The sequence below is a fragment of the Argopecten irradians genome, chromosome 10, assembly GCF_041381155.1.
Source record: "Argopecten irradians isolate NY chromosome 10, Ai_NY, whole genome shotgun sequence".
NCBI classification, from domain to species: Eukaryota; Metazoa; Mollusca; class Bivalvia; order Pectinida; family Pectinidae; genus Argopecten; species Argopecten irradians.
The window spans coordinates 6245526-6269492 of record NC_091143.1 but is presented as its reverse complement, the minus strand read 5'-3'; the positions used below and the strand labels follow the sequence as shown (position 1 = coordinate 6269492).

Here is a 23967-nt window from a genome sequence, read left to right as displayed (position 1 = left end):
TCAACACAATATATATGTATAGTGAGGCCTTTTTAAAAAGAGGTTCAATAAAACTCAATAAAATCTTAATTAGTCTAAAGTATTAGAATTAATGAACCAGTAATCAACTTCATATAACCAGGACAGTAGTGGATATATATAATTACTTACTAAACACTTACTCAGAAATCAACAACAATTTACAATACTCTTATGTATGAACAAACGTACCTGCAAAAACAGGCGGGCGAGCCGAAGGCAAAATAACGATGATTATCGTCTTTTCGCGCGCGGGGCGAAGGCGAAAAAACGTAGATTATCGTCTTTACGCGCGCGGGGCGAGGGCGAAAAAAACGAAGATTATCGGATTGAAAAATGATAAACAGCGGGGCGAAATATTTCGCGTCGCTAATAAGCGACTGAAATTATTTCGTTATTTCGTTCTGGCGCTACGAAAAGACGATGATTAGCGGGGCGAAAAGACGATGATTACCGCCTTTGTAAGGCGAAATAACGAAATAACGAAATGGCACATATCAGCCACCATAAAACAGTGTTAATCATCAACAAGTGTGAATTTCTATGTCATTTAATTGTTATTTACTTTTGATACTGACTTTAGAATGGTTATCCTCTTGTAGTTAATCCTTCTCTGAAATATAGAAGTTTGTTTTTAATTTGTCCAATCGCTATAAAATGTTACCCAATATTATTGCATCGAATTGGTCATCGGGAAGTCTCGAATTCAGCAATAAGTAACGAATTCATTCAGTTCCTTTCTATATATTGTATTGCTTCCTGTATCTCGAATGTGATGACATGATACATATATATCAGCTTCTTGAATTATTAGACTAGCTTAGGAAATATATACTTATATAAACAAATCACAGCAACCATGATGTGTATTTAATATCGCTTACAAATCCATATCACTTAACCCCCACGTGCGCAAGTGTTAATGACATGCACGTGTATTAAACATCAAACACATCTGATGCCATAGTCTGATTGGCAATGCCAGTTACCCCTGCAGGTGCGAGGATAGTTTGGCTTGGCTCGTAACCTGTGTGTAAGTAACATTACAATGCAGCATTTATCCTGGCGGGGACTATATCTACATATGTTACTCCGAGAGGTAAAACACTCACCGTGGCGGATGTATATCCTGTAAACTGTGTAAACAATTCAAGGGGCTCTATTTGCAATGTTATTCTGTTATATAGTGTGTCTATATCACTGACACATACATACAAAAGGCAGTGGTGTCTTTAGTCCAGTTTTCCTCCCATATTCGATTTAAGTAGATTTGTAAAGATTTCGTACTTGAAGCATTGCTCCATTTTCAAATTATTACTTATAAATATACTATATATCTATTTAAAAATTGCATTGAAAGCAATTTGTATCAAACTTTCAAAAGTAAACACATTCTAAGATCAGACTTACTATACTCAATTCATTTTGCTGATTAAGTTTTCGTTCAAAATAATTTCTTTTTAGAAACCTTTTTTGTAGAAATGGTAGAAGATTACATTTTTTTTTAAATCTGGATTCTTCCTTTAAATGCTAAATACACATATTTAAAGGAGCCAGAATTACCATCTCTAAAATAAGTTTGAAGAACTGGCCATTATTTTTTTTACAATACAAAGTGGTACAGGTGCCCGATTTTGTAGATAAACGCTTTATAAAAGTCTCAGAAATAGCTGCTTAAAATAGCATCCAATCCAATAAACTTCACGTGTAGGAAAACGCTTATTCTCAGTTATCAGACACATGAAAGTCGTAGCTAACATTATAAAGCAAATATATGTGACGAAGAACAGCTACGAAGGTGGGGAAATACCTGACCGAATTATTCCTTGTCTACGTCCAGAAACAATTAGCATTATCTCAATGTTATGTATATCTAAGCATCTGTTGATTGTGTTTTGGAAGCTACAGGAATGCACTCTAGTGGGAGTGGTGTTATACAAAATCTACACTACGTCGTATATCTGTACTAGATCTACGATTACCAAACAAAAAGGCCGCCATTTTTTGTTTTTTGTTTACCGTAAACCATCGTATTGTCGCGGCGAATTAATCTCGCGTTTTCATACCTTTAGGTTTACTGTACCTTGGCTCATAGCATTTTCGTAGAGATAAAATTTCACATTTTCAAACCTTTGGTTTTACTGTACCTTGGCTCATAGCATTTTCGTGGCGAATTAAATTCAAATTTTTATGCCTTTGGTTTTACTGTACCTTGGCTCATAGCATATTCGTGGCGAATTAAATTCAAATTTTTTATGCCTTTGGTTTTACTGTACCTTGGCTCATAGCATTTTCGTGGCGAATTAATTCAAATTTTCATGCCTTTGGTTTTTCGTGGCGAATTAATTTCACATTTAAATACCTTTGGTTTTTCATGGCGAATTATTTTCACATTTTCATACCTTTGGTTATACTGTTCCTTGGCTCATAGCATTTCCGAGGTGAATTAATTTCACATTTTCATACTTGTGGTGTTACTGTACCTTGGCTCATAGCATTTTCGTGGCGACTTATTTCTGCGGTTTCCTATCATTCGACGAAAAAACTAATTTGGTTTACATTGTGTCCCTACATTTCAATACACTATATTTCATCTAGATTTAGACAGATACGCTGCAGCACGAAAGTATAACAGAATGTCACTAAAATATCACAGGTACATTTCTTCTCGGAATAGCTATATATCAGTACTTAATTAAATATGATATATGACATCTCGGGGATGTTAATCGGTGTTGTTATAAGCTTTATGTAGTTGGTTCCTTTTAATTGGTGATATATGTAAATCATAAAATGGAAACAGCACTATCGCTTCATATCAAACCAGACGGCTAGACATTTGATTAGTGTAAGAAAGTTAGGGCAGTAAATGTATTTCTCTGTTTCAACAAAACGCTAATGATATACGTAGTGGATTTTAAAGATTTTAATTCGTATCAGCAATGTCGTATAAAGACCATAGGAACTATTTTTAATTTCAGATTCTTGATAATATAGAGCGAGAAGACAATACCTAGTGCAAGGCAGCAAATTGACATTTTCGCCATTCAGTATTAAACAATTTCTATAATATTAAAGACATTAAAGGCTCGATAAATTTGTCTCTGCACCTTGTCTGACTCTAGATTTCCATACTAGGGTAGATATATTATTAGAATTCTTCTGAGAAAATTTATCAATGATTCAGGGTCTTGGTGGCCAGTTTAGCTGTAGTTGTATTCCGCACATCGTGAGTCGTAGGTGTGACGACTTATGAGTCGTGACTGTTTGAATCAATTCCTTTCCACCAGACTTGCCGATTAAACAAGAAGCTTTCCTATCGTATCATTTTCAAGGTTAATGACTCTGTCCATTGGAAGAGAAAGGGCGGCGCTATAGACAAGGTATCTGATATCATTAGAGTAGTTTAGAATGGATCACTAAAATCAGGTGATATGTAAACACTGATGAATCAATACATATTAGTTTGTAGTCCATGGTGTGTAATAAGGAGTTATGTTCTGTGTTTCAAATCTATTCGATTATTGTTTGAGTAAAATTGTTTTCCTGTTGAGTGCCATGTTATCGACCACGGTTAGATAATGAAATATGAAATGCACTATTAAAGATACAAGAAAGGTGCGTTAATAATTTCAAGAAATAATGAGTGCGTGATCACGGAGACAACGAAATTAATAAATAATAATAAATAACGGGTCGAAGTTTTAGTTACAGCGAGTCTTTTTGTCTAGGAACATATGTCTTAACTGAAGATAAACCCATATGACAAGCAAACAAACAAACGATTCTATACTTTAATGTCTGTAGTTCCGTCCCTGCAATAGAAGACGTCGTAAGAGCAGGTTTTATGTTTAAGTTTCATATGAGCAAACAACATGATGTGTTAATCGTCTGTAGTGTTGGACTACTTGATTAGAGTAATTCTTTCTCAGTCTGGAGGATGTACATAGTACTCGGGACGAATGATCCCCTCTTGATTCGACAAGCACCCCCATTAGTGCGGCAGACTGTATAATTAACGCCAGCTGTTTAGGCTTAGTATATCTTGTCCAACATGCTCTCGATAAATATTACGACAACAACATATGACCTCTCATACATTTTTTTATTTTCTTTTTCGTGGCATATCTTCCGTCACAACCAGTAAGTGCATTACATGTGAAAGCATAATTCGGTTAAGCATATATCCCTTCAAAGGTCAGTTGTCTTGAAAATCTTATTCAATTTTATGCATTGATGACTTGGGCGTATAAATAATGGAATACATGAATAATGCAATAACATTGCTAGAAAGCAAGTTTTTGTGTGCATTTTCTTTCATTTTGCAACTTTTGGATAGCATAGTATTGCTCGCTGATGACAATACACTTGTGTATATTATACATAGCCGATGGGTAAGCTGTACGTTACACATGCTGGTGTTGGCTTGAAGGTCAAGGTCATACTGAGAGCAATCCAATTCCCTTCACGCAGTTGCAATCCCTCGTGAACGATACATTAACTTTGACTTTGTGCATGTTCGGGTCACCTCGTGCCATTTCTTAAATACAAATCAGTACTAGAAATAAATGTTTCTGGTGTGCTCTCATCACCAATACATTTTATCTATAAATACTAATTACCGAGATGCAGTAGAGTTAATGGCGAGTAAATGAACGCTATCACTTTATCTGTTTCCCAATTAGAGCATCTTCACTAGACGTTTCGTTAGAAAACTTCTAGCTGATGTGTGTTTGAAACACGTTTATGATAGAAAACAACATGAACTTTGCGTTTTTGAGATCCGGAAATGTAAGTTTGTTCTAACATTTATAAGAGCGAAGCTCTTTCGACGCGCGAAGCGCGTCGAAAATCGAAGCTCTGTTCCGGTAACATGTACGTAAGCAAAAGTACATATTGGGATCAATGACCTGCAGGCATGGATGGCTAAATTTTTTTCGTACTTCCGGTTTTACCTGCGTTGCTCCGGTACTGCTCTCCCATGTAAATATATATTTAACTAATGGAAATTCATAACAGGAGAAATGAAACATTTTTTATTATTTTTTTGAATAATAATAATATCACTTTGAAAATTAAAAGCTATGATATGTAGTCAAAATATCCTTCAAGCGAAGATGAGCACAAGGAATCATGACGTCACAACACGTCACCAAATGGCGCGAAATCGTAGGATTCGCATACGCGGCACCATCCGGAAATCCTTGGGGGGAAATTACATAGATAAATATTCTCGCCATAATACCAGATGAGTTGAGGATGACGCGGCACTCCTGGCCTTGCATGGACACAGAGAAATCCGAATTTTTGTGTTCATTTCTTGGTTTTCTAGACAATTATAATATCATATACTTCTTTAGTTTGAAGTACGTCCTTTTATTTCTAAATTATGTCTTCAACATGAAATAGAAAATAAAAATCACAAGTAGAGCTTCGCTCTTTCCATGCCGTGCATGATTCATATTACTGATTGCCACGGCGATTTGTTACCGGCATTAAATATTAGTTAATACTACTAATGACGTCAACAATATGGCTGTCTAGAGACAATGAAATAAATGTGTATATCAACGTTTGCTTGCTTTCAGTTATTTATAACAACATCGATATAATGCTTTCAGCGTTGTATCGGATACATATCTATGTAAAACACATTTTCCCCTTTAGATGGAAAGTCGATACAGCAACTTATCATTTTAACATTTGTAAAATTTATTCAGTTTAAAAAATGAAGTGGCGATGGCGAAAACCAATACGACAGTAGCACAGTTTATATTGGAAGTAACTGGTTTATGTTGATTTCGGTACAAATTCCATTAAAGGATCCTTTCTTCATAAAATTGAATAATGAATTGACTGTGTTATTGTGCGAATATTGAGTCGAACAGAGAAATGGTTTCAAACTATAATCTGTTAGGTGAACGCCACTCCCTTCATTGTGATTTCATTTCACCAACAATGAAGGTAGATGCCAGAGAGGAATCAAAATATGTTGGTAGAGCTGTGAACGCTTACTCTTTTGAAGTGCCTGGTATTACACCCCTTGTGGTTTTCTTTTGCTTTGTCTTTCTTTGGTCATACACATACCTCATTAAATCGAAAGGTTGAGTGATTGGTTTTGAAATTAACATTGTGTCATGCTTTTGAGACTTAATTTCCTTCTGAATTTTGTTGTATATTGATAAAGTAAGTATTTTACTATCGACAAACTGATACTAAGGATATGAGATATTTGTAAAGGGCTACTGGGTTAGATAGGCAATTATGTTTTTGAGATATATATTACAGTATGACAGAATCAGTTGAACGCCGTGTATTCTCTGATTCTCTGTATACTAGCAGTTAGGAATAGAAAATAAGTTAAACTTCTTGTCTAAGATCACGCCTCTCTGTTACCTTTTTAAGTACAGAAACGTTGAACCAAATAGTTGAAACACGTTTGAATTTCTTCAAGTTTTAGAATTTGCACTAGTGGAACTCGTTTGTTGAGTGGCGGACGTGAGTGGCGGTAAACAGGTTCCCTGTACATTTCACAGTGACCTCCCTGAAATAGACACCACTCTCACACCTACACTCGCTACCCATCCATTAACGTGTATAACCTACAATATCACTTTCTATTTTTGAAATATGTATTAACGTTCCACAGGTATTCCTTCCCAGATTGCGCAATCACCTGATGTATTCATTCAGAAACTTTATCTGAAGCACCTTTTTAGAATCTAAAGAAGGGAGTGTAAATGATTGGGATAAATGTCTTAGTGACGTCACTCAGAATCCAACACATCTGACTTAGATACTATTTTACTTAATACTTACATGACGGGTTATTAGGTCGATACTTACATGACGGGTTATTAGGTTGATACTTACATGACGGGTTATTAGGTTGATACTTACATGACGGGTTATTAGGTTGATACTTACATGACGGGTTATTAGGTTGATACTTACATGACGGGTTATTAGGTTGATACTTACATGACGGGTTATTAGGTTGATACTTACATGACGGGTTATTAGGTCGATACTTACATGACGGGTTATTAGGTTGATACTTACATGACGGGTTATTAGGTTGATACTTACATGACGGGTTATTAGGTTGATACTTACATGACGGGTTATTAGGTTGATACTTACATGACGGGTTATTAGGTTGATACTTACATGACGGGTTATTAGGTTGATACTTACATGACGGGTTATTAGGTTGATACATACATGACGGGTTATTAGGTTGATACTTACATGACGGGTTATTAGGTTGATACTTACATGACGGGTTATTAGGTTGGTACTTACATGACGGGTTATTAGGTTGATACATACATGACGGGTTATTAGGTTGATACTTACATGACGGGTTATTAGGTTGATACTTACATGACGGGTTATTAGGTTGATACTTACATGACGGGTTATTAGGTTGATACTTACATGACGGGTTATTAGGTTGATACTTACATGACGGGTTATTAGGTTGATACTTACATGACGGGTTATTAGGTTGATACTTACATGACGGGTTATTAGGTTGATACACTACATGACGGGTTATTAGGTTGATACTTACATGACGGGTTATTAGGTTGATACTTACATGACGGGTTATTAGGTTGATACTTACATGACGGGTTATTAGGTTGATACTACATGACGGGTTATTAGGTTGATACTTACATGACGGGTTATTAGGTTGATTCTTACATGACGGGTTATTAGGTTGATACTTACATGACGGGTTATTAGGTTGATACTTACATGACGGGTTATTAGGTTGATACTTACATGACGGGTTATTAGGTTGATACTTACATGACGGGTTATTAGGTTGATATTTTCTTTCCATGAGCATTATTGGATCCATTTGCTCTTCCAAGTATAAAACATTATAAAACATTAGATATAATGGTATTGGATAAGAACGTACAACACGTGGTAGTCATAATGTGTTTTCTGTTGTTATCTTCCATTAAAAATACTTCTTTAAAAATAAGTCTTTGTTAATGGTATCCATTTTCGGTTTTAAAAAATTTGCGTACACGTTCATATTTCTTTTAAGTTTTATTTTCGAATAAAGCCGTTTACTAATGTTCCTCTGTAAATATTACCTTGTTTTAAGGGTTTAACACACATATGTTATTTTGATTTTGGGAATGTTTGAAAGACCTGTTTATTACATATTAGCTTACAACTGGAACCCTTTTGTCAATTATCATGCTAGAGACACCGGGTGTCACGTTTAAACATTGAAAATTATGATGAAACGTTCACATTGATTCAGTTTAACGAAATAAAATAATGGAAAATGCTAGAAATAAATACGATACCTCAATCGAACATACTTGTAGTACTTGAACTCGTGACGTAATTACTGAAAATCGGGGTTATATTAAATTATTTCTACAAACTTATGAGTTTATTAATATATATCCTAACAGTGTTTCTATGAACTACCCCTACTCCTACTGAATATTTGTTCTAACACGCAGCGAGAACGCTCTCACAGTAAATGTTTTCGTTTACATAAACTGCTCTGACGTTGATACGCTTTAGACATTGTTTAATCTAGAGTTAAGTTCTTACCTTTCTACCTCCAACCTTCAATTTCAATATGTATTCATTGCTTTTATTGATATGTTTATCGAAGCTTAAATTCTCCCTCTATCATGTTTGTAAAAGAAATATTATGAAAATAAACAATATTAATAAATGTTAATCTGATCGCAGTAATTCCAAGGTTCTTTGTTAACACTACATCTTTTTGACAATATCACGCGCTGACTCTCGGTAGTAGTTGATAATCTAAGTGAACATATAACAATACCTTACTTTACATTTACTGCCTGCAGTTAAAATCCATCATACCATTGCATCGGGGTTTAATAGAGGCAGTGAGATATATAACAGTCATCGATGGTCTACAAAAGTACAAAATCTGGCAGATTTTGTCACAGAATCACAATATAAGACCATTATTAAGGATGTATTAAATTTGTACTGCGGTCACATGGAGGTCTCTAGTGTTTGAACTAATAATCACTTATCATTTAATATTGTCAGGTGATATGCAAGTCCGTGTTTATGAAGTATCAGCACTTTGATGCACTTTAAAAGCTAAGAAGGGTGTATACTTTAATAGATAAAAAAACTCTTACACTAGGCAACATATATCTCCGACAACTTCCTGTTTTATGTATCGTATTACGAGAATATTTCAATATCTTAAAGGTTTTAATAGATATACGATGTTATTTGTAATTTGGTGTACAGAGTTACTATGTTCTTAGCTAGATATGGTATGCTAGTATTACTATATTATAGGGCCACCAGACAACGTGGTCAGGAAAAGAATACTTTAATTGACTTACTCCAAATGTAATGCAAATGCTATCAAACTTTTATCAAGTCACTAGATCTTTTTAGACATTATCTACTAAATGGTCTATGATACTAGAGAGGCTTTTAACACAAACCCTAAACAAAGGAAGCAAATAACAAAGACAATGCGGTTAGTGACATGATTTATCATTTCACAGTTACTTTTTCTCACGTATCTACAATAAAATCCTAAGAATGAGAGGAAAACGCCAGGAATAGTGTGACAGAGAGAGGATAAGGAATCGAACTCTGAACCTCTAGCTAACTGGTCTGACGCTCGACTGATAGAGCTAAAGAGAAGTTCTCCCAAACTGTGATGTATAACGGCTAGTATTCACCAGGGGTACATTTCCTCCCCTTCCTCCCCCAACGATTGTATGGCATTATTTGTTCCTCGAGTTCAGTGGCCTCGTGGCTATCCATAAACAAAGCACAACTGTCATAGTTTAGGTGATTGTGAACAGGTTGTTTTAAATTCTCATCGTATGGAAGATCATGGTGATACAATTATGTTTAAGTTTTTAAATAAAAGAAGAGATTGTGGCAATACAAAATATCATACAGATACGAAATGAATTTTGATTTGTTGTAGAACAGAACTTGAAATGTGATTCCGTTTGCTAAATTCTATGTACATTATACAATTATGGACATTTAGTGATGTCGATCCCCGATTGTTTACAGAACCGATATGAAAAATAGTCTTTTCTCAGAAGTCTGTGATTTATTCCGTAAATCATGAGTAAGCTGAGAGTCCGCAGGTAGATTATATTTTACATCACAGTGGTAAAGATGGGTGTTTTATTTTTTCAGTAGGTTTTTTTTATTGTTTTGTTTTCTTCTAAAAACTTCCACTATAGTTAAGCTCGCCAACCAAACTTAACCAGTTTCCTATCGGCTTCACTAAACCATGTAGATCGCAAACCATACATACTTGCTGGAGCTCTTTAGCAGTGGAGGTATTTAAAGGTCAGCTGAATGATCAAGATACAACTCGTAAATAAAGCATGCATTAAAGATAACGTCATAATCATATCTGTTTGTGTCAGTCTCGGTTTATGATAGCAGATGAGGAGGGGAAGGAGTAAAACGTCTGCAACTTACTGAGGATCAGCAATAATAACGGGATATGTTTATATGTTTACTATCACCGACGGTGTGCATAGAAGCATGATGGTGCATGATCATAAATTAAATCTCAGTTATAGCTTGACATTTACTTATGGTAGCTTTATAAATATACAATGTCTGTCTTTAAAATTAAGATTTAGCTCAATTTAAGCGTCTTCAAGCATCAACGTGGTAGGGATCTACCTCTAAATTTCTCCAGGCAACTATTCTATAATTATACCCTAGAATTTTATCGCCCAGAAAATGTTTTCCGACTTCCCGGTATGCATTACAGATAATCTATCGTGTCTTCTGAAAGTGAATGCAAACTGCTTTATCTGTAAGGATTGTGAAATAGCCACCATTTTGGCAATAACCATATCGACGGAATGAATAGAACCAAACGGTAAGGCAAAGGAAAGCACAGTGTCTATCAAGGCCGTGTAATTGGCGCTAGTTCGGTGTCTATAAAACTTGTCTAAATGTTTCATCTGGATACGGAAACAAACGGTCACTACCCTACAAACAATCTATCTTGATAAGCAGCATGCCATTCTGCCGGAACAAAGGGGAGAGAAAATGATATACACAATTCACCATCGGCGTCTAAATACTAGACAGAGTATCTCACCACTTGTAGAAAGAGTTTAAAGAATACCACCCTTAATCCTTCGGAGATCGTGAAACATGTGATGTTTTGTTGATGTTGTATCTGACTGCTTTGGTTGTGTCCTTGAACATATCTCATCACGCATGTCACGATGTTTGAAATAGCATAGCTCGACACACAAAATAGACCAATGACCTCGAAAATATCGCTCTAGTGAAATAAATAAACTAAATTTAGTCTAATTTTTCAAAACATGACTTCAATGCATTTACTCTACAACTTACATTATTTATAAAACAAACACTTCTCATGGTTAAAACATTCTTTGTTTGGCAAGCAGAATCAATTGGATTCATTTATCATAAATGTATGGGCCTGGCTCAATCCCTGTCTGGTCTACACGTGAAATTCACGTCTCGTAAGTCGGCCCAGACTTTCCATTGCAATCAGCCTTCATGACATTGTTGGTTAACGAAGTGACAACCAGAGGAGGATCCTATCTCCTGTCGATAGATAGTGTCAATATCTGAACACACACGCCCTAGTGCTGCTGACAGGCACGTGTGGCTAGGATTGTAGGTCTGTGCCGGGCAAGGTTAACTACTATATAAGATATATAGTAATCTATTACTTTCACGGGTCTTTTAGTGTGTGTGGTTTGTGTGGTGGCTGGGTTATATCATCGAGGCGTTGTCCAGATCACCAACCTTGGTCTGCAATATCTGCATACGTACATTTTCTCTCTTGGTAAAACATGTATTCATATATATCTAGTACATCATCTCAACGGTAACCCAAGGATAAAACGACTGATTTGGAGTATTGTCAAAAACTAATCTAAATGAGAGTTTGATCAACGATAAATATTCTGTGTTTGACCACGTCCTCGTTTGAATCCATACTAGTTCCGGTGCATTGTTCTATCGCTCTTGCTTTAATGACGTGAAGTTGGCTGACTTTGGGATCACGTATTTTCTTTCTTTCTTGTTTTCTAATTCCCCTATTGTTTTTGTTTTGTTTAAAAATGTGCACCTTGTTGCAATTATTTCTTATATAAATTAATGAATATCCTACAGCTACTAATGGGGAAAATTTAATTGTAATCGATAAATTAATGTTTTGATGGAATATGCGACAAATTAACTAAGGCAACGTTTTCCAAGTCGATCATATGTAAAGTATGATTCAAATAAAAGTGGTCTACTTTAATGTCTTCGTATTTTACAGCTGGAATATATCCAATAAAAATACACATGCATTCATATGGCTATATACAAGACATATTAATATTTTCTTCATGAAAACCACCAAATGCTCTATGATCAAGGTCGAAACGAGACTTTGATGAGACAAACCACATAACAATTTATCATTTAATAAACCTTAATTTCTATTCCGAGACTGCGCCAATGTAAAGTTTTCTACATGTGGAGTTCAGAAGCAAACATTCGTCTTCCTATAAAAATAAACATATCCTGAATAGCTAAACACTTGATAACTCCCATTAAAATCTTGCGTAATATCCTGTGTAATAATATTTTATGTATTAACATTGGTCTTAAAGAGTTCAAATTTAATGGGAGCACCTGATAATTGGATACAACATAAACTGGTTGGGGGTAATTTCTAATTAAATTTCAAAGCTTTTCGATAATATCCTCGGGATTTATATTACGTCAGTGGAATACGAGTAAATAAGTTTATCGCAGAAAGTTGGTCAACAGGAATGTTCTCCGCCAGGTGTTGTTTACCAAGTAATCTCAAAGTAATTAAATCGTTAGTAATTTTAAAGTAATTTTAATTATGCTGAAAATCGTGTGGACATAAATGGCAGGAAACACAGGTGTATGGCGTAAAGTCCAAACCCATGGGTCAAATATTTGTTACATATATCATTTATACCATTGTAAGGACCATATGTTGTGATTTTAAAATTTTGTTTTCAAACCCCCTGTTACGAACCTACGTCTAAAACATCCATTTTGACGCCGTGTCTAGCCATTTGTGCCCAACGATTGACCAGACTTAGAACACAAAAATATTGCAACTTTTAGTCAATGTGGATTGTTCGATTTTCGTTATCATCAAATTCATCTTTTAATAAGGTAAAGTTGTAATTGAACATTGCATTAGTCTATTTTATTCATTAACAACTAATTGATGTTGCGTTGATTCAAATAAAACGCCAAATTCTAATTGAACATTTTGCCGAGAAAGGCACAAACACTGACGATGTTGTGAAGCCACATCAGAAACCTTTTAATTGACGTTGCATATTTAATTGAGAAAAGAATATCATTAACTAAACATTGGAATCGTACATTATGTATGTAATAATCTTGTTACTAAGTAGTCTTGGCCATAGGAAGACATTGCCAATTATGCTTTTCAATCAATAATATATTATGAAAACGAGCAACCTCTTTAACAGTTTCTGAAAATAATGGAACCTTCTAGAACTTACGACTGTCCAGAAGCTTAAAGACTAGAGTCTTTAGGGGGTAAATGATGGTTTCGTTATCTATCCCATAATATTTTTAGACCGTAAACGATATCCACAGTTTATCTTGTGATACCCGCAGGTGGCGAATAGCCATTTGTCATGATCACTTTAAAATGGAACAACACAGAAAAAAAATCTGCACATTTCACCAAAGACGAACTGAGGGAGCGTATTTAGACTGACTCTTTAGTCCTGTATTCTTACATTATCTATCTAGATTTTTGTAAAGTACTACCGCTTTATAACAGACTCACAAAAGTAGTTAGGGTTCCTGGTCATAATTCTGACTCCAAGGCATAAGTATAAACTGACAATATTACTTGACTGGTGTAGTGTTTTGTCTCCATTTGAATCTTACTTCATCCATTTTGAGGCAATTCTATTTTTCTGAACAAAAGGATATCTGTTATTAATCTGCTATCGACATCCGTGGTAAAAAGTTGTATAAAATCTGATACAAGTCATGTTATTTTAGCACGGTTACTTCTATGCTAAAACCCCCAGTAAATAATACTACAGCATTCAACAAAGAGATCAGTATATTTCATTATTCTTTTTTTTCTCATTTTGTTGATTATAACACCTCTCAAATCTTTAATCATCTCATCTCAGGTAATTTTCATCTCCTGTGACATTATGATTACTTTTAGAAATATATCTCTGTGTCCCACAAATACTACTAGTTTTTAGAAACACAAATGTCAAACCAAGATCTGGTTTGGTTAAATAATAATTTATTTGTCGTTATAAAAAGAGTACATAAAAGACACTATATATCATGATAAGAACTATTTATTAACTTTATCAAATGCCCGTTATCCTCAGAATTCTTAATCATATCGAATTCGGTGACGAAATACTTTATTTGTTTAGGTTTACTTATAATTTTGTTACATCGCAGTAACGAATTTATATTTCCATTGAGTCATGGATGAACTACGTGATGCCATATCAAATCTCCAACTAGTTAATAGTACATCTTTATCTTTCTTATTTACATAGAGATTGCATCCAGCCCTTCGGAAGTCTACAAATGGTGCCCCTATCTGATACGATATGATACAGAATAAGATCCCCCGTAGACATTCATGAGAGTCATTCAGCTAAAATGGGCTCGATTTATGTTCTCCCGTTTTGAGAAACATTAATTTTGCAGTAGGATGAAAATTCCGGCATATTTCTGTCCGGGATTTAACAGGCCAATATCCTGATAGTGACGATTTTTGATAAGGATTAAGGATACGATTCTTATACTAATATTTTGATTGTGCGTTTAGCATAAATACAAAATACGTCGACGCGAGTTGCAATAGCTTTAAAAATCTAGGCATAAATATGTTTGATCATATGGAAAGTTGTTATTTTATTCATATGAAAATATCAGACTTTGTTTATTATTTGTTACATATCTATCCTACTTAGAACTACACTTCAGTCGTGTACGTTGATCTCTCACTGTCCAGGGAATGAAGAAACAGGGACAATATTCAGGCTGACGTTACCAATGCAGATGCAAAGTTAATGACAATAGATACAGCTTTGTATGCCATAAACATTGAGATATTTTGTCAGTAGGTTTCAAATATCCAATGGTTTGGCCAAGAGTAAAGCTAGCAACGTGTATAGTTCATTTTGGGTGTTATTTTCACGTGGTTATATGTTTATTTTGATATACATACAAGTATTTTTGCGTGAAACCAAACACATTTGTGTAAATCATGCAACTGCAAAGTTACACGTGTACATTTAATGTACAAGGTCGAGCAGAGTACTGCCAATCTTTACAGACTTCTCTAGAGATAGGCTTGAGATATACTGCTTACGTAACTTCTACACTTTGCCAAACTTCTCTTTCCACAAGGACACAGAAGTGTTCGTTCACAAACATAATGGAAAACAAGAAAGTGTTTGTGCAATGCCTTACAATGTTATCGCGTGCGTTCGTGTAGGAAGCAAGTGAGGGAAATCGCAGTTGTACCAATTGCATATTTTAGCAATTAAAACCTCTTATACCATCTTCACGTCCTACTGGGGCGTCGACGTCATAATTTGTTTACTAGTCATTTTGCGATAGACATATTTTAGAGTTCAAAATCTGTTTTTTTTTTCCTTTTTAAAGATGCTGCATCGCTGAGGAATGGTAATTTTATCTAATAAAACAGGAGTAGATGAATTTGTATTTTTCTTCGGTAACAAAAGTAACATACCATAGTCTCCTAAAACACACAGACAAGCACCACACGCAACACACGTCATGCAACTAGAGAAGCTGGTATCTGTTAATACACCGTTAGGTTTGATCAACTTACCAACTAACTGGTGTTTCTCTCCATTGCAGCTCTCACCGTAAAATATATAACACGAAGGTTCATCATGGAGTATGACCCCAACATCGGTAAGCAAGGAAACTGTAGCTTCTTTTAACATGATGACTGGATACCCAGTTTTGATATTAATAACGATTAATATGATAACCGATATACGAACATTGACGAAAAATACTTGTCACTCAATCCATGTCAAGTTACCATTGTGCATTTAAATCGTGGAAAATAAAAAAAAAACTGCCGCCCTTTCAATAAAGCACAAATGTTGCAACAATCCATAATTATCAGATATAAATGGCGATTATTATGCTTGAACAAGGTGGTAGGTTATAATTACGTGTATCTAAGGCAAGTGCTTCTTTTCATTACGATGACGTTAGAAATTATATTAGAGAATATGAGGAATTTTATAAGAAACAAATAATTGATGTTTTGTTTTTATACCGAGTGCAGCATTTTAATTTTCCATATCCATATTGAAAATAGAAAATAGTGGGATCAGTGTTTGAATAAATAGTAAGGGACAGCGCCATCAATGGACAACATGAAGAGTGCACTCAGTTTTCTTTTACACCATATTCTAAAAAATCAAGATAATTATAATAAATTAATCTTTAATCTTAATCAATTAGCCCCTGTGTATCTTAACGCTAATGTACCATGCTCTTATTAAAATGACATCGATTTTACGTTGTCAGGTATAAATATAACTTTTAGATTAAAAATCTGTATGACAGTAATTTTTTATCAATAATCATTATATTAGGTAGCATGACGTATCGTTTTGATTCCATTTTAATTACTGTTACAGAGGACACATATACAAAGCACGAAGACATAGATGGAACGGAAATGTGTATCCACGTCATGGATACCTACGACAAAGTGAGTACGTCACATCCGGCAAATTTTCAAAGAAAATAATCGAAGACAATTGAAACGCTTATGTGGATCCCTTAGTTTTTAAATTGTCTAATTTCATTTACCTCTAACACTTTACTCTTGCATGGTAACAGCACAGATGATACCAAAGCCATCAACAATTAAAGTTGTCGGCGCAAGCTGATGTTTATTAAGACACCACAAATATCCATTTTACATGTGTTAGAATAACTCCGTTTTATGTGTGTGCTATTGAAGAATAATTAAGATAAAGATCTATACTTCGATAATTTGTTATTATAAATCTTGATTGGCGTCACAGCCAAGTAACAGATACCGACACTAAACTAAACACTTACTTTGGTATTGCTTTCTTCAAAGATTTAAAATGAACATAAAACTTTCGTCATAGATTATAAATTTTAATCAAAACATATTATTACCCATATCTATATTTATAAGCATAAATTAAGTATGTTTGACTCATTTACTGAAAATCACACGTGAACGCTGCAACTCCTTGACTTTTCGTTACATGTGCCAAAGTGAGTGTGATTATACCGATTTTATTGTCTGTGTCTAGTCCCAGCAAAGAACATAGTTCAAGTTATAATAATGTTCTTCTTTAAATGTCAAAATTATTTTTTTTTAAACAGAGAGTCAGGTAATAACGCATTTTTCATCGGTAGAATTCTACTACAGGGACAGTCAAATCAATGACCTTCGGTGGCTTGGAATCCCTAGGGAACAGTTGAACTCAACCTTCGGCCTCTAGCAACAGTTTCGTATGGCTTCTCATATTTCATCGGTATTAAGGGAACAACCATATCATTGGCCCTTGGTAGCAGGAAGCATTCGGTCTCGAGCTTTCATTCTATCTCAAGTTAATAATTCGACTGTTCTCGAGAAGTACCTATGGAACACTGTTATCAAGCCAAATTAACAGGAAATCTGCATTTACACGTTTAGAAGGGGCATCGGAAAGGGGAGAAATACTGCACATATTTAAGCGTATGAAACTACAGTATTATGCAATATTGATACTGTTGCACTGTTGGCTGCTCAATAAAGTATTTAGGCTTCGTCTTCCCGTCAAAAACAAATGTTGTTCTAAGATGGCGAGCAGAAACGCCAACGATGAGATTTCTTTTGAAATAAACGCAACCTTTTGATGTCGTCATAATGTATGCAAAATTTATTTCCGTCCCAAGTTTTGAAAGAAAAACAAATAATTATGGCTGAGAAGGTTACTAATGGAGCAATGTGTGCTCGTACGATAGAATAAAATTACAAAAGTCACATATCACATGGGGAATGGAGAAATATTCATGCGTGGGTAAGGATAGCGATGCCCAACTCACCGGATCACAGGATACGATAAAAACCTCGGCAAATATTGGGTGTTACCACATTTTGACCTCTTGGGTAGAATATCTATATTCGTATGAAAACATATTCCAATCACAGTACAGCTATGTTGGCAAGTGATATTGGGGGTCAAGTCAGATACATTCCAGCAAGAATATCTGCTTTCCTTTTGTGAGCTTCTGTTGTCGCTGTAACGATTTTTTTTTCAGTTGCACTTGTTACAATGTAGGGAGTCGAAACAATCAAAATGCGGGATAAGTTGTTCAACCATTGTGTTAGGTTGTAATACACCAATGCTTACACCTAGTCTGACATCTTGCTTATGTTCTTAGCGCCAAGCATGATCTAACGCAAATCATATACCATTTTCCTCATGACATCACAATTTTATGATAATTCTGATCTGTTCCTATGGTGTCGCTATCATGATTCTACTGTCTGTATACTACCGTGACTGACCAGGAACTATTTGGTTATGTTTTGTCGTCAGGAAGACAGCGACCCCTTGCGGTACCTAAGATGGGCAGATGGGTTTATGGTTGTATACGGGATCACAAGTCGACAGAGCTTTAATAAAGCACGGGAATATTTAGAAAGTGTTACACAATACCTCAAAGCCAACTCCAAGGACTCACCTGTGGCGCTAGTGGGCAACAAAATTGATCTCGAACGATACCGGTAAGTATAGCTTCCATAATCCTTATATTAGATCAAATCAACGTAAGGAACAAAACACATTACACGTAAATCATCTTCGTTGCCCATGCTTATTTAGTGGATCGTAACGAAAATTTCATTGAAATTGAAAATAATAAATTACATATTTTGATACATGTTTTGGCGTTACAGTACTGTATTGTTTTATATAGCTTTCTTTGTTTCTCTTTTTTTGGGTGCACCCAATGATCCCTAGTTTCAATTGGGTGAGGCTGATCCTGCTTATTGTACTCTTCTCATAGAAATTTAAATGAATACGCGGCCATCAAACCAATATAGTCTTTGAATTGAAAACATAGTTGTGATGACATCTATTGTTGTTTCTCTACTTTAACTCCCGGATTATCGGACCATTACCTGTAACTGTCCTTTATGATACCATTTACATTTGGAATATTCCAGCAGGTTGTGGTCACATATAAAAGGCAGTCACTTATAAGACAGTAAAAGGTAGCAAATGGGAGAGTATATGTCTCTGGGCATAATCCCATAATCATGTTAACACACAACCTGCTGGACTATTCCGAATGTAATTTCAAGTCATACTTGTTCTAATTTGGAAATATGTACTTACAGACTCTTCTTGTTCTACTATGAAGATGTCACTTGTTCTCACCGTAGGTCAAAACAAATAAATAGAATTTACAAACATGTCATTTCCTCGTGTCAAAACAATTCTTCACAGTTAAAAGATATTCTAAGTAAGGTATACATTTATTTGTGTTTACGTTGTGTGTTAGTCAGGATGAGTGTAGATAGAACAGATGTTGGCCCTGACAGGTCTGTAGTAAGGTGACCACACCCAAACTATCTCACACAATCTACGCGGAGATCAGCGGATAACGACACGTTTTATTTCCGATTGTTTGTAATAGTAAGGTCAATGCTCTGTCTGTCATGGTGGTCTGGTTCAGGAAAGTTCAGGACGTACGGGGAAGACATTCTCTAATCAACTGTAGTCGCATTTAAATTTTAATGGTGTTTTATGATACAGTTGGTGAGAATTCGGATATTAATTGCCAGTAGAAGGTTTTTTTTAATTTGTGGGTTACAAACAGTGGACAGGTTAAATAGAAGAAATTAATGACTCCAAATGCTAATTGATCACCGCTGTACTATAATATCCATGGTTAAAATCTAACCCGGTCATACAGCAACATGTATTTGCACAATGACATATCGAATATCTTTGTTAAAGTTAGGTTGTCGCTTATTTGCGGTCACCTTTTGTTCTCCATAGTATTTTTATTATTATTATGGGTTTGGAATAATCTGTGTATCTTTAAGATTGCCATGGGTTTCCACTTTTGTTATTTTCCGCAGAGACAGATATATACCTTTTAATAACTTATTTCGAGTAACTTGGTATTATGAAGGGTTTGTTCTGAAAGTATAAATCACCGCAGAAATCGCGACTACCGACAATTTTTGTCTATTCTAGCACAACTAATAGGATAAAGATTGTTGACCACGTTTGACGTTTGCAGGTCAGTAGTCGACTATGTAATAGTGCCCCATGATCAGCTACGCGTGACAGGTCAGTTGTCGACTACGTAATAGTACCCCATATCATGATCAGCTACGCGTGGCAGGTCAGTTGTCGACTACGTAATAGTACCCCATGATCAGCTACGCGTGGCAGGTCAGTAGTCGACTACGTAATAGTACCCCATGATCAGCTACGATTTATTCAGGATTTTAAAGTAACGACAATGTCGTCTATCATTGAAAACATCAACGATCTTATACCAATGTCATACCCTGATCATTCGATATTACAGTGTACCGTGCAATTCCCTGAAAGTGTTGACGTGTATATCAATGACACCGGGAAGGAATGTATTGTTGACACCGAATCTTACACTCGCTTTAACGCTAAGACCCAAATGACTTTCTTCATCAATCTCATCATTTACCTATCATTAATGCAACCATTGAACGACTGCAAAATCATCTGAACAATAGAATGGATGTCAATGCCGCGTATGACTATTTTGTAGACCTTCTGCATCATAATATGGATAATGCAGTTAACGCAAAAGTCAACGTAAGAGCTTCTAAAATCATCTTCTAAGCCTTATTGGAATGATGAGCTGAAACCTAAGTGGAACTCTGTAGTCAAAAAGGAGCGCGATTGGTTACGATGTATGGATCAGCAAAAGTCGCAAAAACGTAAATTGAAACATTCATATTCTGTAGAGCGTAAAGAGTTCGATGAGTTATACATAGGAAAGTCAAAAGACAATTTCAGGCTCAACAAGTGAACGATTTGCATAATAAGCTAGAACAACCAAACTTCAAGGAATTCTGGAAGGAAATCGGTAAAATAGAAATCGCAAACGATAAGCCAGCGCAAATCCCGCAAAGATATCACCGGTAACATTATTAACGACACTCGCCATGGTCTCGAACGGTGGCGGTGAGACTACGCTAGTTTGTATGCGACTAACGACGTCGAGTCAACAGAGTTCGACGACGAACAGCTTGAAATGGTACAAAGACGTATTGCAAACAATACAGTGCCTTTAAATAATAATTATGACGTATCGGATCTTAATATGCCAATCCACCGTCAAGAAGTGGTTGACGCAATTCATCGCGCAAAAATAGGCCGGTATCGATAGCATACCAGCGGAAGTATTGAAAATCGACGCTTGCGTGGACATCATGTTCTCACTAATCAGCCTCTGTTTTATTCACGGAGTCGTTCCTGATAAATGGAAGCAAGGAATCATCAACCCCATCGTAAAACCGAACAGCACCGACCCGATGAATCCATTGACTTACCGGGGTATAATTTACTGTGATATTCCTAACCGCCGTCTTTCATCTTGGCTTGAGGAACATGATATTCTACATGATGCGCAGAGCGGTTTCAGTAGGGAGAGAAGTTGTCAAGACCACGTGTATTCCCTTTACAGCATCAGGAAGAATCGTATCAACGTTAAACATTCTACTTATTCGTGCTTCATCGATCTTCGTAAGGCTTTTGAGACGGTCGACAGAGACTGTCTTTGGTATAAACTGCTACAATCTTGTGTAAAAGGTGCTTTTTACAACGCAGTTTTTGCTCTTTAAAATGGTGTCACCTGTTGCGTGCGCATTAACAATCTGCATACCGATTGGCTACACGTATCATGTGGTGTAAAACAAGGATGTTTGGCCTCTCCAACGTTATTTGCTATCTATATCGATGAACTTAACGCTTCAAATCTTGGTATTAATATTGAAGACATTAGCCTAAGTTGTTTATTTTATGCTGATGACATTGTGTTGATGACGTCATCAGAAGACAGTCTACAGTCGCTTTTGAATATAGTCTCGTCATGGTGTTCCCGCTGGCGCCTCTCGGTAAATACTGGAAAGATTTTAGACACAGATCTGTGCCATTCACTCAACATGCATTCGTATGTAATGGACAATATCTCGATCGCACGGACCGTTATAAGTATTTAGGATTTTGGTTTGATGAGAATGCTGAAGTGGATTTGGCAGTGCAAGAATTGTCCAAATCAGCTAATCGAGCTCTCGGTCTTCTCATCAAATTTTTATAGTATTGGCGGAATGTCCTACTCAGTATTAACAAAGTTATATTGAAGCCTTGTATAACCCTTTATCCTATATTGTTCAGTCATTTGAGGCCAATCCCAGCGCAAAGAAATAAATAAAGAGCAAAACAGAGCGATGAGAGTTTTCATGGGTGCTACAAAACACACATCTAATGTCGGCGTCGTTGGTGACATGGGATGGTTATCTACCCTTAGCAAACAACGTCTGGAGGTATTTTGTTTTTACTGCCGTGTCAATTCCGTAGACGATGGGAGACTACTTCATAAGATCTATGTCTGGTCAAAGCGTAGACGAAATTCATGGGACGCGATAGCACCGAGACTGGGTGCTCAGTATGGTATTCGTTTGATTTTGGAATCTGGGTATAAGCCCACGTAATGTCATGCATGAAATCAAGTCCAAAATTTGGCAGAAAAACGAAAGTGAATGGTTTGGGCAATTGTGGAACGATCTTAGGAATCCTCACGGGATCAAGTTAAGAACATATAGAAAGTTTAAGAAGGACCTAAGACCAGAACATTATATGAAAACATATATACCTGGAGCTTACCACAGTGCTCTAACCAAACTGCGATGTGGAAGTGCGCCTCTAAAGATAGAGACTGGTCGATATAGCAGACCTCCGATTCCTCTAAATGAAAGATTATGTCCTTTTTGTTCAAATGATGTAGAAAGTGAAGTACATTTTCTTTGTGTCTGTCCAACATATAGTGACTTTCGAATGAATCTGTTTCTTCCAATGAGTGATAATTTTAAAAACTGATAATGATGTCAAATTTAATCCATTAATGGAAAATCCTGATATCAGTTTTTATTAGCCAAGACAGTTTTTTTTTGATGTTACGCAGACGAAGATTACTTATTAGCTAATTTTACTGATATTGTCTTCTTAATACTATGTAATGCATTTGTATTTTATGAAATAATTTTTATTAAGTTTATAATTATAACTGTAACCTTATATCTTAAACTTATATAGGACACGTAATATTACCGATATGTTTATAGTGCTTCAATTATTAATTTAATGTAATAACCAACTTTCGTTTTTTTATTCCAAGACTAGGGATGGTGTGAATTGTCGGTATAGGGATCGTCCCAACCACATTTATTCTTTTCCCGCCAATCTATTACGACTATTTTATGTTAAATAATTTTTATCTTGATAAAATGTAAATATTTATATTTTTGATAGAATCAGTTTTATGCTTAATAGTGTCTCGTAAGTCTTATAAGGCTGGATGTTGATATTAGTTTTATTATGCATTTGTATATTATATGCTTGATCGTTTTATGTACATATTAACATGTGACACTTAAATAAAATATTATTGATTGATTGATAAACCTCCAAGTAGGCCTATTCATTTTTGTCCACAACACTTCCTTCACAAAAGGAAGGAAATCTTCCTATATTTTCTATGTACATAATATAACTAAAATTCTTATATATCTATCTTATTCCCTTTTCTTTCCAC

General features: G+C 35.5%; 1 protein-coding gene and 1 pseudogene across 2 annotated transcripts in view; both read left to right on the top strand.

The window, feature by feature from the left end:
- Nucleotides 1-23967, top strand: part of LOC138332987 (ras-like protein family member 12) — a 32962-nt gene that overhangs the window by 8293 nt on the left and 702 nt on the right. The window contains exons 2-4 of one of the 2 annotated variants that reach the window (XM_069281075.1): nucleotides 15964-16020; nucleotides 16764-16837; nucleotides 18693-18880. In XM_069281075.1, the coding sequence (XP_069137176.1) occupies nucleotides 15964-16020; nucleotides 16764-16837; nucleotides 18693-18880 (319 nt within the window). The remainder of the gene's footprint in view (nucleotides 1-15963; nucleotides 16021-16763; nucleotides 16838-18692; nucleotides 18881-23967) is intronic. The other variant, XM_069281076.1, reaches the window with a different exon arrangement.
- LOC138332986 (uncharacterized) lies at nucleotides 20419-23963 on the top strand (annotated as a pseudogene).